This window comes from Alexandromys fortis, unplaced genomic scaffold (assembly GCF_014885135.2).
Source record: "Alexandromys fortis isolate MF-2015 unplaced genomic scaffold, M_Fortis_MF-2015_v1.1 scaffold_166, whole genome shotgun sequence".
Lineage (NCBI taxonomy): Eukaryota > Metazoa > Chordata > Mammalia > Rodentia > Cricetidae > Alexandromys > Alexandromys fortis.
In genome coordinates, this window is record NW_026068102.1 from 2855780 (window position 1) to 2875784 (window position 20005).

General features: G+C 35.5%; 1 protein-coding gene across 3 annotated transcripts in view; it reads right to left on the reverse strand.

Annotated features, from left to right (window-relative positions):
* Positions 1 to 20005, reverse strand: part of LOC126489580 (lysine-specific demethylase 4C) — a 181075-nt gene that overhangs the window by 98295 nt on the left and 62775 nt on the right. For all 3 annotated transcript variants that reach the window (XM_050123921.1, XM_050123922.1, XM_050123923.1), the window contains exons 7-8: positions 12569 to 12672; positions 6612 to 6749 (exon numbers count right to left, since the gene is read on the reverse strand). In XM_050123921.1, coding sequence (XP_049979878.1) covers positions 6612 to 6749; positions 12569 to 12672 — 242 coding nt within the window. The remainder of the gene's footprint in view (positions 1 to 6611; positions 6750 to 12568; positions 12673 to 20005) is intronic.

Below are 20005 nucleotides of genomic sequence, written 5' to 3' on the forward strand. Positions count from 1 at the left end.
AAAACTGAAGACTTTATTGGAAGACTGCTAATTAACTAAAATTGTCTGTTTCATTTAAAAAAAAAAAAAAAAACAGAATCTAAAACAGAATGAATCCATACCCTGGTGTTTACATCTTTCTTATTCAAAATCAATTGCAGTCTGTATTTCAATATTCAAGTCTGACATATTATATATAACATAAAATTACTGCAAATCAAATCAAAACAACATCATTAACGAGTCATAGCACTCTACACACTGTAAAAAGCACTCAATTTCTGAGGATGTAGGTAAGACATAACTGTCCCCAAAACTATCAGTACAGTAAATAACTCTTTCTCTTTAAGGAGATCACAGTACTTACAGCTGCCACATCACAAAAACAAAATACGTTCACAAATGTCTTTGAACACTCAATCTCAAATCTAAGTCAAAGATTTATTTAATAGCTACCAGTTTTTATGTGAAACTAATAAATACATAATAATAATAAACTTATATATCAAATCCAGCCTCCAAATAACTACATTTCATCCTGCTACATAAAAGGATAAAACCAAAACCTGCAAGCTAGCTCTTTCATACAGCCTAGACAGGATCCAAGCCTGTGAATAGCACTGCAGCTACACAGATATAACCATGGGATCTACTTTTCCACAAAGGAATGTTACAAATGTAATGCATAATTCAAATATGCAGAGATGTTTGGCTTCAATTGCTATCAGAGGGATAACAGCATTATTATTCTATATTTACTCTGATGGTTAAAGCAATAAAAGTTCCCAAAATAAGTCAACAGTACATTCTATCTACTACCATTAAAGCTTGTACATGGCAGTTATTAAAAGTTCTTCAGGGATGCTCCCTAAAGACAGAGAAAATGTATTGATCCTTGGGGTGATGTCACATGAAATAGAAAAAGTTAACTCGGTGTCCTTTACTCGAGGGTGGCCCTGATTTATTCTGAAGTTTTTGGTCTTCCTGTATTAATCTAAAAGAAAGTCTAAGCTAAGAGAGTCTGATTAATCCTAGTAGCCATGAACAAAGGCCATTCTCTTTATATACCAAATTGCACAGGAAATATGGTAAGAACAAAGAGTGTAGACCTTGTCTTCATCATCTTTTATTGGAATTTCAAAAGGCAAAAAATTGTTTTCCTGGCCCTAATAACTCTACCAAATGTTTTTTTCCAACATATGTAGGGGGAAGAGATGCTGCTTTAAACAACTGACTGCTTCTAATGAAAGGTCTTAGACCAGCTCACCATAGCTCATAGACACATACTTTGTTCTGAATCAAGGATATGCAAGAACACAATAGAAAATTAAGGAACACAATATACTGGGGCATTCCAAACCATAACACTGCAGGGAACCATGCATGTTTTTCTTAGATGGCAGATAATTGTGAACAGGTTGAGTATATGATATATGAGCCTAACAAGTACATAGTGATAAATTATCTGAAAGCAATTAGCTTGGTTTCAGTTTTGTGAAAGTTTGATTTGTAAGAGCAAGATCTGAACAGTATTTCTCAGAAAGATCATTCCCACATATTCCTCTAACAATATACAACCCAGGAATTCTTTCACAGCAGACTCTTTGAGTATTCCCCCGCCAAGCAAAAAGCTTAAGGCTACAAGGAGCTGAGTATATTTTATAAGAATTATCTTAGATTAGTAAAATCAGGACAAACTATATAAACACCTTCTCAGGTAGCATAACCCTGTTGAATACAGGGGTCTGATGCTCTAGAGCTCCTTGTAATACTTTATAAGTCAAGGGAAAAACGAGCTAAATGGTCCAGATTGAAGAAAATAACAAGTATTTCAAGGATGTGTAGGTAGAGTATTAGGAACCTCTTAGAAACAACGATGATCATACTAAATTGCTATGAGATCTGGAGCTGGACAGAAATGTGAGTTCTAAACCAATACATGAAAAAGAACATCTTTGACTAAGAAACAAGTTCTGAAATAGCCTTCAAATCCAAAAATTTAGTTGAAGATATCAAACTCCAAAAATGTGTACCAATTTGGAAGAGGCATTGAGTTTGATACCAATCATGGTATGGGATCTCTAGTCAATCAAAACTGATCATAAGAACAAAGCTTTATTGGCCACCACATTTCAGCTGAAACCTGTAAACCAAGCATTACAAAAGTATCATCAGAAACCACCACACCATCAGAAGTTTAAGGTAAGCATCAAAGGACAAAGGAAGCATGCAATGCCAAATATTCTCACCTGTGGTTTCTGGACCAGCACCAACATGAAAAGAACAAGCACAGTCTCAGTAAATAGAGGTTCTCTCTGTCAACTAGTCCCCTAAAGTAGTGACAGTTTTCTCTACAAAACAAGCCTGATGGCTTATAATCAAAGATCTCCTAACAGAGAAAATGGTAAGGTGTTCTAATCAGTTTTATTTTCATTAAAAATAGCATTTTGTAATAATTCTTTTCTGAGACAAATGAGAAAATTGGAATAATGTGAATTATTTCATAGCATATGGTTGAATGACTTATGTATATGTCTATAGCATGAAGAAGATGTACAGTACACATGTCCTGCTACATTCATCAATTAATGCAGTATTTCCAACAGAGACTTTATCTAGCACTTTTGCACTTGTCTGTCTGTGAAAAAGCAGAAGTTTGTTTACAATAAATAAAAAGCTCTACTCATCTACATTTACAAAACATGTAATATACTATTTAGAATGAATTCAAAAAAGCAAATAATAAGACTTACAAATAGGGCATCCACAAAGCTAAAAGTCTGCTTACCACAATCCATAACTAACACATACATTATATCAGTCATGGACAAAACAGATAAATTTGTTCCCAATATACACATTACTCAAATGGTTAATATATATATATATGATATAAATTTATAGGGTTATCTACCTTGAAAACTAGAGATAAAAAACAACTAAAGTCTAGAAGATAATCACATCACACCTTACTATAAGAAAAATAATTAACTAAGAATGGAAATGGTAATGCTAAGAGTTCATAGGCTACTGAAACATTCAAAATCTTCCATTAAAAGGATAAGTTTATGATTTTAAGCAGGTAACACCATTACTTATGCAAAGTAGATTCTCAATCATCAGCCTATCATTTGCTAATTTGTACTATGGATGAAAGGAAGATGGTTAGGCTCCCTAAATCCTTTAAAGATGTCTCATCCAAATTCCTAATATCTGTAAATATATTGTCTTATATAAAAAAATGAAAACTTAAACACTGCCTGTTCTAAAATAATGATATGGAAAAGTCTGAGAAAGGTCTGTAGAAAAAATAAAATCCTAATCAGTGCCTGTCAATCAGCAAAGAAAAAAGATCTTACTCTCTCTTTTTATGTGTATAAATGATATACTTTATACAACACAAATGTTCAAAATAAAAAATTGTGGTTTTTTGTGTTTTTAAAAGAAAACAAACTATCTTTTTAAATTTTATATACCAATCCCAGTTTCCACTCCCTCCTCTCCTTCCATTCCCTCTACCTTCCCCTTCCTCTACCCCAATTCCCATCTACTCCTCAGAGTGGGTAAGGCACATTGCTTTGAGAAAGACTCTCCCACCTACTATATCTCAGCTGAGCAAGGTATCCATCCAAAGAGAATGGGTTCCAAAAAGCCAGTACAGCAGTGGTGTCTGGTGCCACTGCCTGCAGTCCTGCAGTCTCCCCCAGCCATACAGCTCTCATCCACATTACTCTTAAAACTCTATGGTAGTAAATTTAGCTAGCAACCTGTGCTGTTTTGAATGAGCTCTATAGTCCTACATATTTGAATGCTTGGTCTCCATTTGGTAGGAGCATTTAGGAATGATTAAGAGGTCTGTCACTGGAGATGGCACTGTGGTTTCAAAAGCCCACTCTATTTCCAGATAACACTCTGTCTCTCCCTCTCCTCCCCTCTCCCTCTCCTCCCTCTACCTCTCTCTCTTCCCAACCCCACACCCTTTCTTTTTTCTCATATAAACTCAACTACAGCTCTACTACCATGCCTGCTTGTGATGACCATGGACTCTGAAACAGAAAGCAAGCAAGCCCCCAATTAAATGATTTCTTTTATAACTTTCCTTGGTCATAGTATCTCTTTGTTCTTTGTTAATTTTTCTTTTAAATTTTGAGCTATTAGTTAGTTACATTTCTCCTTTTCCTTTCCTACCTCCAAACCCTTCTATACTCCACCAACTCTCCTTCAAATTCATGGCTTAATTTTTCATTATTATTATTGCATGAATGTGTGTGTACACATATGTATGTGTGTGTTTTTAAATATAACCTGCTCAGTCTGTATAATGTTACTTGTACGTATGTTTCCAATTGGTATGCTCTTCCCTAGGAAACGATACCTCTCCCAATCCCAGCTTTTCTTTGTAGCCTATAGTATTTTGTGGAGGCAAGACCTCATGGACTTTCCCCACTCCACTTTGTCATGCCCATTTGCATTGTCTTTGTCGAGAACATGTTTGGGCATTCATGTTGGTCAGACTATGGGGTGGGGTTAGCTGGGAGACACATCTTACTTCATAGCAATAGAAACATAATTGAGATGCAACCTAAACAAGGGAAGGTGGAGAAATCCTGCTTGTTCCCACAGTTTGCAGTAACAAACCTAGTCTATAAAACAACTTGACTTTTTGCTGGTGAGGTCAATGTTGAGCCTCTAACCTACTAAACTGTACGAAGATAAAGAGATGATGTTTCTAAGCATCAACACATGGTACTTTAACAAACCTGCCATAGAAAACTAAAGTACGCAGAGTAGTACCTGAGAAGGGTAAAGAAAGGTGTGAGGGAAATGCCTACATAGGACATGTGGAACATTTTAAATTAGCTAGCCTAAAATGTGAATCAATAACTATGTGCCTAGTTAAATAAAATTCCCAAAACTAAGAAGTAAAGGTTCACATACATATGTATTCTCCTCTTAGAGAAAGTCATCTTTTTTTTGGAAACAGGGTTTCTCTGTAGTTTTGGAGCCTGTCCTGGATCTCACTGTGTAGACCAAGCTGGCCTTCAACTCACAGAGATCCTCCTATCTCTGCCGCCTGATAACTGGGATTAAAGATGTGTGCTACCACCTCCTGGCCTACAGCAAATAAAGAAAAAGAGGCTCTTTATAATTTTGTTGAAAAATAAATTATTTTCCCTATCAAGCAAGAGCAGGAAGGTTGGACCTCAGATCCATCTCCTTCATAACACTTCAGCCAAATGAGATTCTAACGCAGACTAAGATCCACAATTCCTCACCAGTTACAGTCCACTCTTACTACAAAAATGTGAAAATTATCTCATTGCTTATAGCTGTCAACAAGGAAAAAAGTCTTATTTTGATCCATATCACCAATTAGTAGGAAGAAGTAGTTCAGCTTTGTGCCTTTGCAAACAGCCCCTCAGAAACAGACATTAATCATTTTCTTCAGTGTGGTGTAGCCACTAGATACTTGCCTATGTTTGATTAAAAAACCCCACCCATTCTCATGCAACTGTAATTGAACCATGTAGCTCACAAACTAAACCAGATGACAACAGAAATTTGAAAATAGGAGAGAAACTTGTTAGGAAGAAAAAGGGATTTGATGGGAGTAGGAAGGGGATGTGAGAGGGTATTGATGACTAAATGACCAAAATGTATATATAAAAGGACCTGTCAAAGAATCAAACATCTTAAGAATTTATTCAAATGCTTCCTAAGTTGTAAAAGGCTAGAATTTATATATATCATGGAATCTTCTAAATACGCATAACTTAAGAATAATTTTCCCTAAATTCACAAAATGGTTCTACATAAAATTGTTCTCAGAATAGATTAAAAAGAGTTACTTGTATTATGAAGTAGCTAAAGTAAGGCCCATAAGCTTCATTTATCTTTTCTCTCACTGACTCTATGTGACCTTCCTATACTGTGAAACAGTTTCATTAAGGCATAACCCTCTACCATTCTGCTTCTCCTGAAAAGCCATAAAAAAGGAAAATTACTATCAATTGTTTGGAAGATGTCCCTGTTTTAATGCCACAAGGTGAAAGCAGACAAATCTCATACAAACTGTTCATTGAAGATGGAAATACAAAGTCTATGACTTACAACAAATACAGCTGACAAGAGCTACAAACAACTTTATACCAACTTAAATGTTAAGATATACTTTAAAAGTATGTTTTACCCCTGAGAAATTCACTTCTGTATTAAGGAAGCTTTGTTAATTTCTTTTCACCACACTCCCTTAGCCTCCAAATTTAACTAAGAATGTAACATATTTAACTAATCACTTCCTTTTATAACCTATTTCCTAAACCACTGACTGAACTTTAGCAAGAGAAATACAAATCTATGTAATACACAGTCAATAGGAAATATTGCAAGCAAAGTGGTAGCTTTGAGAGAGAAACATAGCATCCACAGCAAAAAAAAATCTCCTTAGAGCAAACTGACTTATAATAATCTCAAAATAGAAAATTTCAGGCATGAATTTTCAGCTCATGGAAAGAAAATATACCTAAACTGAAAAGAAAAAAGCACTATAGCAAGAGGTACACAGTGTGAATGATGAAAACAAAGCTGTAGACGTTCAACTAAATACACTTTACTTTTCAGATAAAACTTACCAATTTAGCAACTTTCCCATAGTCAATCCATCTGACAGTAGCAAAATTTGTAGACTCAGCACAATTGAAACCATGATTAAAACCAGCATGATATCCATAAGGAAAAGTGATCATAAACTCTCCAGCCTCCTGGGTGATCTGCAGGGTTTGATGAGACATAATGTTCAATAAGACTTTCCAAATCATGTAATGATTAGTATACACTTTCATTTTCTATTTTTAAAAAAGCAAAAGAATGTCATGATATCACAACTATTTTAAAATGAGAAAAGTTGTAGATGATGAGATGGTTTAGTAGTTAAAAGTGCCTGAAAATTCGAGTTCCATCTTTGGCACCCACAATGCAAAAGGAGATTGTGTGTTGTCCGCAATTACTGGAATTGAATTGACTATGAACACCTCTCCTCATCTGCAGATACAACACAGAAAAAGGATCTACTACTGTCATCTATGTTCTGTGCTTCTCTCCATTACCCTAAACCTCTCCCAGCTGAGATATCTGTCATTACTGCTCTTCTCAGATACCCAATATGTTCTTGATGGTAGGCTTAATAATGATATTAAGAATGCATTCATGAACGGCAAGAGAATTTTAACACTAGAAAAGACAAACTATGATTTACTAGCCTTGAACACCAACCACAGGTGGCAAAAGAATAAAGGAATAAACAGCATGAAATGAAATCCAGAAGAATAATAGTTGGGAACCAGGCATCTGTCAATCCTAGAAAAGATAGTAGCTATTCTACAAACTGTTTTAAAAGAAGAAATAAGAAAATGAAGTAGGGGGCTGGAGAGATGGCTCAGTGGTTAAGAGCATTGCCTGCTCTTCCAAAGGTCCTGAGTTCAATTCCCAGCAACCACATGGTGGCTCACAACCATCTGTAATGAGGTCTGGTGCCCTCTTCTGGCCTGCAGACATACATACGGACAGAATATTGTATACATAATAAATAAATATAAAAAAAAGAAAATGAAGTAAAAATCTATCAAAATCTTAAATTAAGTGAAAGAAAATTTTATCATTTAGTTCTCACTGGCAGAGGATTCTCCTAAAGCATTTGAAATGAAGCCCAAGTAATGTTATGTTTCAACTATTGAACAAAGGGAAATAATTCTCTTAACATTTTAGTTTCTAAAAACGTTGGTAAATGGATGAATGTGTGGAAATATGCATCTAAATATTTATCAAGCCCACTATATGAATATAAGAGTGCAGACTGCAACTGTCATCTTAAAGTTGTTATGTTGGTGAATCTGAACAATTTAAGAAAGGTCAGATTATCACATTAAACATAAAATCAAAAAATAAAGTTCACATGCCCAGGTCAAATCATAGAAACAATTTCAAAATACATAAGTCCTATAGAAACCTCAAGACAAAGAACTTAAAAAAATATTCAACAATCATAAACTTAAAAAAAATACATGTAATTTTATAATGACACAAACACTCCACTGAACTCCAATATAAAGAATAAAAATACATACCTAAACAAAATAACAAAGATAATGTGGGATTTCAAATACAAATTAAATAGAGATAAACACTGAAGAAAACACAAGCTTAAATGAAGATGAAATTCAAATACTCAGTATCTCAATGAAAATTTTCAGAAGCCTTACAAATAGAATGAAATAAGCAAATGATAGAGTATCAAGACACAAAGTGAAGAATTGTAACAATAAAAAAAGAAACAGAAAAATTTATAAAGGACAACCTCACAGGATAGGAACATACAGAAAATGTGGTACACCATTAAAATACTAAATCCTCAAATTATAGGCATAGAAAAGCGAAAAGAAGGTACGGGAGTGATACTGGTTTTGCCTCTGTCTCCCAAGTGCTAGGATTAAATGTGTGTACTATCATGGCCTGGCAATATTACACCATGTTAGTAAAGAATGGAAAAATACTCCAAGCAAATGAAACTAAGAAGCAAACAGGTTTAGCTAGTCTAATATCTGAAAAAACAGACTTCAATCCAAAATTAAACAAAAGTAATCAGGAAGATCACGTCATAGACATTAAAGAAAGAATCATTAAGGATAGTACTACTATAAATCAATATGAACCAAGCACAAAAGCATCCAACTTATTAAATTACATACTATTAGACCTAAAATATGCATTAACTTTAACAGTAATTATTGGTGGTTCCTATACACCATTCTCATCAAGAAGTCATGTCAACTAAAACCAAACATAGAAATGATGCCATTTAAATGACATCAGAATTCAAAGGGATCTAAAGGATATATAGAACTTTCTATAAAACACATTCTTCTTGGAAGCCTATAGAAGTACATCAGGCAGACCTAAAATAAAAAGTTTATAGTAGTAAGAGCCCATGGGAGCTCTCAAGTTAATAACAGAAGAATATACCTACAGGCCCTGAAATAACAAGAACAAAACTAAACCAGTAGGACAATAAAGATTGTGTATGAAATTAATAAAAGACAAACAAAAAAGAGCAAACAAACAAGAATTTGTTCTTAAAACAATAAACTAGATTGACAAAAACTAGCCAGTTAAGCAAAAGAGAGGACTAAAGTCAACAAAATTAGATGAACAGGAAGACACTGAGAAAACTCAAGAGAATCATAAACTGGAAACTCTGAAAGAAATGGATAAGTTTTAAGATGCATATGACCTTCCAAAATTAAACTAAAATTCAAAAAAAATTAATTTAAACACACCAAAAATAACAAATAAGATAAATCCAGGAATTAAAAATCCTCCAAGCTTTAAAAAGAATCCAGGCCAGATGCACTGAGAATAAAATTCTACCAAGATATCCACAGAACTAACAACAATACTCCTCAATTCTCTTGGTAAAATATAAAGGGAAGGAATATTTTCAAATTCTTTAGTATGCCTTGCATTATCCTAAAAACAAAACCAAAGATCAAACTAAAAAAGAGCACTAAAGGCCAATTCCCCTTATGACATAAAAGAAAAAAGCTCTCAACTTAAAAAAAAAAAAATTTTTGAAAACTAAAGGACATATCAAAAATGTCACTCACTATGATCAAGTTGGCTTTATCTCAGAGATACAAGGATAGTTCCACATATGTAAATCAATAAACATCATCCATCCTATAATAAGACTTATCAGATGCCTCAGGGTCAACTCATTATACTCAACTGGAAAATGTGCTATAATAGAATGCTACTCAACCATGAAGAAAAACATAATTGTGAAATTCACAGGTAAATGGATGGAACTATGAATAATCATTGAGTGTGGTAATTTCAATCCAAAAGAAAAACACCACATGTTCATTTGTACAAATGGGTGCTAGATGCTGACTTTGAATCTTTAGATATTTGTTTAAATTGGAATACTAAAAAAAAAAATGGGAACCTACACAGTCATAGTAGGAGGGTGAATTTCAAAGGAAAGAAAACAGATAGTATGAAGGGGGGAAAAGGAGTAACAATATGAAACATTATATTGGGTGGAAGGATGGGAGGTCAGGATGGCAGAGATAATTAATACTAAATAGATTTTTTTAATATAATTTTTTATTGAAAAAAAAATTTCTGCCTCCTCCCCGCCTCCCATTTCCCTCCCCGTGTCCCTTTCCCCCTCCTCCTCCCTCTCCTCTCCTCCTCCCCCCACTCCTCTCCCCCTCCCTCTCCAGTCTGAAGAGCAGTCAGGGTTCCCTGCCCTGTGGAAAGTCCAAAGTCCTCCCCGCTCCATCCTGGTCTAGGAAGGTGGACATCCAAACTGGCTAGGCTCCCACAAAGCCAGAACATGAAGTAGGATCAAAACCCAGTGCCATTGTCCTTGGCTTCTCAGCAGCCCTCATTGTCCGCCATATTCAGAGAGTCCGGTTTTATCCCATGCTTTCTCATGGGATCCCATGCTTTCTTAGGGGAAGTAGACAAGATTGCCGGCAAAAAATGGGATCTTGGGGGAGGGGGGGGAGGGAGGTAAGGGGAGATGGGGAGAGAAAAGTGAGAAGGGGGGGGTGGGGGGAACTTGGGAAACGGGATGTTTGGGATAAAGGAAGGTTGGATAGGGGAGCAGGGAAGCACATATCTTAATTAAGAGAGCCATCTTAGGGTTGGCAAGAGACTTGGTGCTAGAGGAGCTCCCAGGTGCCCAGGGCGATGTCCCCAGTTAGTTCCTGGGGCAGCTGAGGACAGAGAACCTGAAATGACCCTATCCTATAGCCATACTGATGAATATCTTGCATATCACCATAGAACCTTCATCTGGAGATGGATGGAGATAGAGACAGAGACCCACACTGGAGCACAGGACTGAGCTCCCAATGTCCCAAGGAGGAGCAGAAGGAGGGAAAATATGAGCAAAGAAGTCAAGACCACGAGGGGTGCACCCACCCAAGGAGACAGTGGGGCTGATCTATTGTGAGCTCACGAAGGCCAGCTGGACTGCGACTAAATAGATTTTTAAATGGCCTATTATGGTGACTATCTAGATGCTTCCAAAAACAGATGCACATATAAAAAGAGTTTAAATGGAGTTATCCTATAACTAATGAGGGGACAATGCCTCCCCTAGATACAATGATACTCTCAAATAAAAAGCCCAGTGCCAAATAGGGGTTATCTTTTTGAGCTGTTTGTCAGTAAGTTATCCTAAACATTTGCCCTAAACATTACATGATATTGCCATTGTTCTTGATTATCCTCTACTGATTGAAGTAGGCACAACATACTTGACTTATAAAACATGGGGGTGGGGGAAAAAATCAAGCTGGTATTGATGCAGAAGCTTCATCAATACTGGTTATCCATAGCATAAAGGGTTGTTAAGAACACTAGTAGGGAAGAAAACTCATCAAAAGTCTTAGCAAATTTTGAACCCTGAGAGATATAATAAATATTGGGCCAGCAAGACAAAACAATAGTGTTACAATTGTTACAGTAGCAACCAATCACTATTTGCTTAGATTTAGAGTCCACACTACAAGATGAAAAATATGCCTAGTACCATTAACTGGGTTCACACTTCTTGTTTGGCTAGGTCATAGGCCCCAGGGGAAGACTAATCAGAATTATTTGGATAAATGGCCATAATGATAAACTGTCCCTTGCACAGTTCTATGCTTATACCTATTGGTTAGTGTATTTCTCAACCTTCAGTAAGAGAAGCTTCTATCTGCAGTAGATAGTGATCAACACTGAGATCCACAACTGGACAGCGTGCAGAGATTAAGAGATTGTGGGATATGCAACACTAACTGAGTGTCTATATCACTCTTCCTTTCCACAAGGCTTGAGAATCGTTATGGAAGTGGGGACAGAAAGGTAAGAACCAGGCAAGTAGATATCTGCAGGAAACCCATATCTGCCAGCCATGATAGCTTCATTTCACATGTGAACTCACAGCAGTTATGACTGTATATACAAAAACTGTACAATTATCAAGCAAGCCATAATCTTAATAAGGATAGAGAAGGAGATTATGCTACTGGCAACTGATATCTGGTAGTGAATGGACAGTGTTTTTTTTTTTTTCTTTCAATATATGGCCCTTGAGAAGCTATCCATCCTCCAGTACATGATCTTATACCCATACAGCTACAATACACTAAGTGGACTCTGTGAATTAAAAAAAGAAAAAAAAAACAATCAAACAAACAAACAAAAACCACAATTAAGTTTGGACGGAAAAATAGTGGGGGAGATAAGGGAAGATCTGGATGTGAGGGTACAGTGAGTGGATTTTATTAAAACATAATGTATTTATGCATGGAATTCTCTAACAAAATATAATATATAAACTCTTCTAAATATATTTTAAAATAAAATACTCAAATAGTATTCAAATTAATTATTGATGTTATAGAATATGAGCATAAGCTTTTCACCTATCATAAAAGTACTTTTAACAATGCAAGACATAGTACTTTTAAATTCATCCTAAATACAAATTCCACAAAATGAAAAGCCTACTCGTGAAAGTCTAAGAGGAACAAACCTTGTCAAAGGGAATGCCATACTTCTTCAGAACTGAGGGAGAAATCAGTGTCATCTTGTGGCGGAGAAATGCATCACAGCCTTGGGAGCTGCTGGGGAAAAAGCCTAAAGATCAACAGCAAATAAGGTATGAGTTAAAATAACATTTCATATAGTTTTAAAACATACTTGAATTCTAATGTTCTTACAACTCTTAGTAAAAATGAAGTCATAATCTTTAAAAGTGATATACGTATTTGTCAAAAAGGCTAATTTTTTCAAAAATATTTACAAAGAATAACACACTATAAAATTCACTAAGCTTTAAGAAAGAATTTCAATTAGATACATATTTGAATGACAGGTGCCTAATATATACTAAAGAGTAAAGCAATAACTGAGCATAAAAATGCATTTACTAGACAAATCCCTCACTGGAGATTCTGAAGAACTAATCATTAAAGAAACAACCATTCTTAAAGCACTGCTCCCAAACACCCAACACACAGTACACACCCAACAGTCCCTTATCTTTGTTTTCTTCAAATCAATTTCATACTAATGACTACTAACCTACAGTATTCTATAACTATATTAACAACAATTAATTAAATATTTCAAAATCAGACAGGATGGTAATATCTCAACCATGAAGAAATGATGTATCTCTTAAATGGCAGATTTTCCCTTTCTGAACAATATAAACATCCATAATTACTATATGTCAACTAAAAATAATATTATTTTAGGGACTGCAGAGAGAGTTAAACTATTAAGAGTACTTGCTGCTCTATCAGAGGAGCTAGGTTTTTGGCTTATGTAACTCAGGTTCTAGGGGATCTGATGCCCTCTTCTGACCTTTACAGCACTAAGAACATATATGGTACACATAAATACACACACATACACATACATACATACATACATACATACATACATACATACATACAAACAAGCACTTGTACACATAAGTAAAATAAAAAAACTTCATTTTTAAAAACACTTCTTAGTCAACATATACAAAATGCTTGAAAACCTGCCTTACTAGCCTTTGTGGGAAACTGATTCTGGGGAGGTCTTAAGAGAGGAAGCTAATCTTTTATTCAACAGTATATTTAAACATTCATTCAACAGTATATTATGCTTTGGGTCATGGCTGATTTTCTCCAACACTGCCTTCAATCTTTATTGAGGCATACTCTTATTACCTTGGTGATACAAGGAAGAAGAAAATGAAAACTAGCATATTTCATGTCTTAGTCAGACTTTTCTCCCTCAAAGGATGATCAGCTCACCAAAGAGAGCAAAAAATAAGCTACACTGAGGAGAAAGACAAAGAAAAGATAGGGGATAATAAAAGAGGGCAAATCCTGAGGAAACAAGAAGACACCAGGAATGATCCATATACAGAGGATGTAGCAAGGGTACCATGTGACCACATTGTCTACATGAAGGGAAGACTTGACAGCTTATCAATCACTAGGCTACTTTGATGAAGAACTCATTAGTACTCATACAATTAATTGCAAGCAAAAAAAAAAAAACTTAGATTGTTTTAATTTTGTGTTAGGTTGCATTCACACCTATCCACAACCACACATGGCCTGTGAGCCACAAACTGGAGGTATGTGATTAATCCTGAAACATCTTATCCTTATAGAATAATTTCATAAAAAATTATTAAAAGTAATTTAAGTGTTTGTTTATGCTTCAATGAGAAGTAAGGCCACAGCTCAAATGAAGGGGGGAGGGAGGGAGAGAGAGAGAGAGGAAGGGAGGCAGGGGAAAAGATAAGAAACGAAGGAAGGAAGGAAGGAAGGAAGGAAGGAAGGAAGGAAGGAAGGAAGGAAGGAAGGAAGGAAGGAAGGAAGGAAGGAAGGAAGGACAAATGGCAAAAGAGAAAGGCAGACAAGGCTCGGGGGTGGGAAGCAAACAGTCAGGATAGAAGCAGGGGAATTTAGGAACAATTTGGTAGAAAAAAGTACATATGGGGGCTAGACAGTTGGCTTAGCAGTTAAAACTTTATACCATTCTTTCAGAACACCCAAGAGTTCTTTCTTAGCATCATGCTAGGAGGCCCACAATCACCTGTAACTCTAGTTCTAGATTATCTATCTGATGGCCTCTTGTTTCCAGTGGCACCTTCACTGACTTACACATAACAGACATATATACAAACATACATATTCATAATTTTTTAAACAAATCTTTTTCCTAAAGTACATTCTGAGTAAGCATCTGCACCTGTTTAAAAGTGGGAAAAGGAGGGGAAGATGGAAGGAGGGAAGGAAGGAAAGAGGAGTTTACAAAATCAAGTCTCTTTAGAGACATTGGGAACTATTACTATTCTCCAAAAGACATAACTTTGACCTATGGGGTCATTTCACAGCAGTCTGTGCATGATCAATAGTCATAAAATGCTACCACAAGTAAAACTTTAGTGAATATGGAGAAAATCCTGTACCAAAATAATGATTAAGTATGCACAATTAAGATGCCCTAAATCTTACTTATGGGGACAATAAAACACCCAACTCTGGGTAGTCTCCAAATTCAAACCCATGCAAAAAATTGTATTAATTCAAATGGATCTATCGGGCTTTCAAAATCTATAACTTTGTGCAATACTATATGAGTTAAATTTGAAGGTAAAATCACTGAAGAAAGAAAAGTCTATTAATTTGAACTGAATTTATCATCAGGACCTTAACAACAGGGAAACATGTCAAAATTTAACTTAAATTAGAAAAGCACTGGAGAAAGATATTAAGAAGTAAGTTACAAACTTCACTTGGTTGAGAAACTTTATTTACAGAATGTTATCAGAAACACATTTAACCACATCTTAAAAATCATCTAAGAGCCAGCACAAACTGAACACAAGGCATGCATCTTAACATAAATTTTATCTCAAAATACTTATGTGGGCTACAAAGCTCACTTACCCTCAGTTCATGGATTACAAAAACATTTTATTTATTATATAACCACAATACCTCTCAAGACAAAAGCAATATCTGAAAGAGTGAGGTCTAGCTTTCATAAATAATATTAAGGTCTGTCAAGGTCAATAAAAAGCAAACAACAAAAAAAAATCTCACAAAAAAGATAACAGCAAACTCCACTTAAGAACATCAGCCACCACATGGAGACATATTAAAAAAGTCAAATATTTTGGAAGTTCATCAGATATGTCTGAGTTCATTTTAAATTCTTTACTTTCCCTAAGTTTTTAATTTTTTTAATTGTACTTGACAATACAATTAAAGATACTTGACAGTAATTCATTTGTAAGAAATTGTCTCTGAAAGTTCCCACAATTTAATGTTACTTTTGGAATATTCTATAACATTTACTTATTTATCAAATCAAACATTAATGGGATCATTAATAATCATCAGAGGAGAAAGTCCCAATAAGATCTATAGTAATGCTGAAATCCTATAGTCACAGAACATTTCACATATTCTGAGGGCACCAATAAACATGCCATAAGTAGAAAAACATGAAAGATAATCCTGTCCCATCTTCCTGAAACCTTGGCTTTTGAAGGGTTATATCACTTGGTTTGTTTTCATTTAGAAACTAACATATATAAAACCTACATTAGTGTTGAAAGCAAGAAAATTATCGCCCATCTGGTACAGATGTGAAGAAAGGGTACTTGAGAGGTAGCCTACTTGTGGTGAAAATCAGCCTGCAAAACTCTGCATAAATATACATCCTTTCACCAACATTGAAAAAACTTCTTGGAGCATCGAAGTTCCTTTTTCTCTAATCTTCAAGCACACACATTTTGGGGTGGGAAGGTGAGCATTAAGTAGTTAAAAGCACCTGCTGCTCTTGCAGAGGACCTGGACCCAGCACCCACATGCTAACTCACAGCAATTCATTAATTACAGTTCCCGGGAGATTTGACTGTCTTTTCTGACCTCCGCAGATGCCAGACACACAGACAGTGTGCATAAATACATTTTTAAAAAAATTAAGATGGAAAGGGAGCACAGATTCTAATCACAACACAGTCTTTGTCTTTGGTATTATAATCTGAGTGCTTCAATAATCCAATCTGTTTACTCAAAATGCTATTATTATTTTTTTTACTTGTACAAGTTTTCTTCATTTGCATTTTTGAGACAAGATCCTGCTATGCAGCCGGGTAGACATGAACTTGTGATCTTCCTAGCCCAGTCACCAAGGTAGTTGGGATTGTAAGCATGTCCCATGACAACTAGCCTCTCAACTAAATTATTACAAGAATCTAGTGCCATGATCCATACAAAGATAAGCCTTACTAAAACAAAGAAAATACAAAAGCCCAGTACCAGGTATGATAGATTTTCTTTTGAACTGTTGTTCAGAAGAGGTCCCAGAGACCCCTAAAATAATGCTATTACCATTGCTCTTGGTTGACCACAAGAACCTGACAGAAAGACCCTGTTGCTAAAAGAGAAAACAAAAGCTGGTCAGAGGAATTGGAGAAATCAATTTAAAAGCTTCTTCACTATTAACTATGGCAAGGTGCTATACAGACTGCTGGAGGAGAAAAATCATCAACAGTTTTACACAACTAAGAATCCTGGAAGCTACAATAACTACTGCCCTGGAAAGACATGTTCATGGGTATACTAATCACATGAATGGGCACAATCAACTGCTAAACTGGATTTAAGCCTGCTCTATAGGAAGAACCTAATTTCTAGTACTATAAATCTGGCCAAGAATCCATGGCTGGGGAAATCACAGGTCCCATGCGAAACTATTGTTATTTTGCTAAATAAATATTAAATCAATCTGTTTTCCTTCTATATATGCATCTTTATATGCACACATCAGTATGCTTCTCAGACTTCATAGGAGAAGGGTCTTTCTATGAATAAGTATCTTTGAGGAGTTTAACCATAAGTGTGACAACTATATAATAAAAAAACTCCTCAAGACATGATAAGCATAGAGAAAGACAGCCATAAAAATACTTAAAAAATCAGAGGTCAGAGAGGACCAGGGTAAAACAGTATCTTCTGGACATGACAGAAGTGCTGGATTTAAGAACCCACAGCAGGGGCTCGAGAGATGGCTCAGAGGTTAAGAGCATTGCCTGCTCTTCCAAAGGTCCTGAGTTCAATTCCCAGCAACCACATGGTGGCTCACAACCATCTGTAATGAGGTCTGGTGCCCTCTTCTGTAATGCAGTCATACACACAGACAGAATATTGTATACATAATAAATAAATAAATATTAAAAAAAAGGAACCCACAGCAGTTGTGGATGTCTGTAATAGACCTGTAAACATTCCAGCATGAAGTAGTGAGAGGCTCATAAGCCCCTATTGCTAGCTGAAGAGCTACTGAAAGCTAATGATTAATAGGGGAGTGAGGGTCAGTGTTCTTTAGTGGTGTTGCACCTGGTAGGTTAGATACGCTACAGTAGATGGCCTCATACGCACATAAATAGGGATAGCACTAATTGGATTTAGTGGTTTATTTTAAAAAAAGAAAAGAAACATAGGGATAAGCCAAGAGGCACTTGAGTGAGGAGTCACTGGAGAGGGCGCAGGAAGAATAAGATCAAAATATAATGTATGTACGTATGAAATTCTAAAATTATAAACTTAAAATATTAAAAACTTGAAGCCCAAATACTTATTAATTTATGGAAAAATAAATAAAATGTAATATTCCTATACAATGGAACATCATTCAACCAAAAACCAAGAGGTAAAATTCTGATACAAGTTAAAATTTGAAAGACAGTTCTAAGAAAAGAATCAAGGCATAAGGAAAAAAGTAACCACCAAACCAGCTACAACTCATACAATACACAATGGTGACGTGCCTGACAGATGTACTGGTGCAGTAGTAGCACAAAGTTTGTGGGAATAATCAACAAATATCTGAATGGACTTAAGGCTCACTCTGAAATCAAACCCATACTCGATGCTGCTCAGGTGCCAAGAACCCGAGACTAGATAGAAAAACCAAATACTAACATTCTACTAAAGAAATGTCACAATAAAATGATTCCTAAAGTCATTCTGCTATACTCATAAACCAGTGCCTGGCTCAAGTCATCATCAGAGAAGTTGGTTCCCATAGCAGATGGGAACAGGCAGACATTATTACAAAGAGAGTGACGGACTTTGGACCCTCAGTCCTAAAAATGGGATGTCTTATACCTCCCCTAAGAGACAGGGAACCCTGTATAAGAAGAGCAGAAAGATTATAAGAGTCAGAAGAAATGGAGGACACTAAGGAAACTTGGTCTTCTAAACACAGCAGGATCTGACCAAAATATTTATCAGTATTTTTAAAGTTGTTTTAGAAATAAAGTAAATGCAAAAGGAATTTACCTTCTTTCAGAAGAAATGTCTTCCGGGTTGTCAACTATCTTACATTTTGTAACATATTCACTATTGCTAAGAAATTCTCTTTAAATTCTATCTCAGATAACTCAAGTACAAACGCATGATAATGCTCTAAACAACTAAATATTTAAGTTTTGGAAGTAAGTTTACAGGCCAAAGGTAATGATTTTAAGTAGAAACAATGAACACTACTATAAAGATTTTCCATTTTTTATTAACCACGTAGGAGAAAAACAATAGAAGAAAGCAGAATAGGATAAAAGGAATTGGGAGGTCAAAGGTATAGATCTATTTCTAAATTGGGAAAACTCTTTGGCAATGATCATTTATTTTTAATATAATTGAAATTTACCATAGCATGTATCTCAGTTTGAATGTAACTGGCTCCCATAACCTCATAGGGAGTGGCACTATTAGGAGGGGTGGCTTTATTGGAGTGGGTATGATATTGCTGGAGAAAGTGCATCACTGTGGGTCTCTTTGTGTGTCACTTTGAGGTCTCTTTTGCTCAGAATACCACCTAGTGTGTCAGTTGACTTCTTGTTGTCTGTAAGATGTAGGACTCTCAGCTACTACTCCAGCACCACATTTGCCTGCAAAACACCATGTTCCTCACCAACCCATCATGGTGATAATAGACTGAATCTCAGAAACCATATGTGAACCACTCCAATTAAATGTTTCTTTTATTAAAAATTGCCGTAGCCATGGTGTCTCTTCACAGCAATAGAAATCCTAAGGTAGTATTTTATTCTTTGACACCGTTTACCAACTTCTGCATGTTTACATTATTGATATAAGCTTTACAAGATGTAAATAAAAGCCAAAAGCACAACAATCTCTTTGTTGAACAGTATTGGTAAAACTGACTTCTTACCTTTATGAAATCAACTCAAAATGAACAAAATTCATTCAATACCTGAAAATTTGAAACTACTAGAAGAAAATATAGAGAAAATATCAAGACAATGGCATAAAGGAAATTCTTTAAGGTAAAGTCTCAAAGGTTCAGAGGGAAAAAAAGAGAGAGAGAGATGGTATTAAATTAAACTAGGAAGCTTCTTCACCACAAAAGAAACAAGCAACAGACGCAA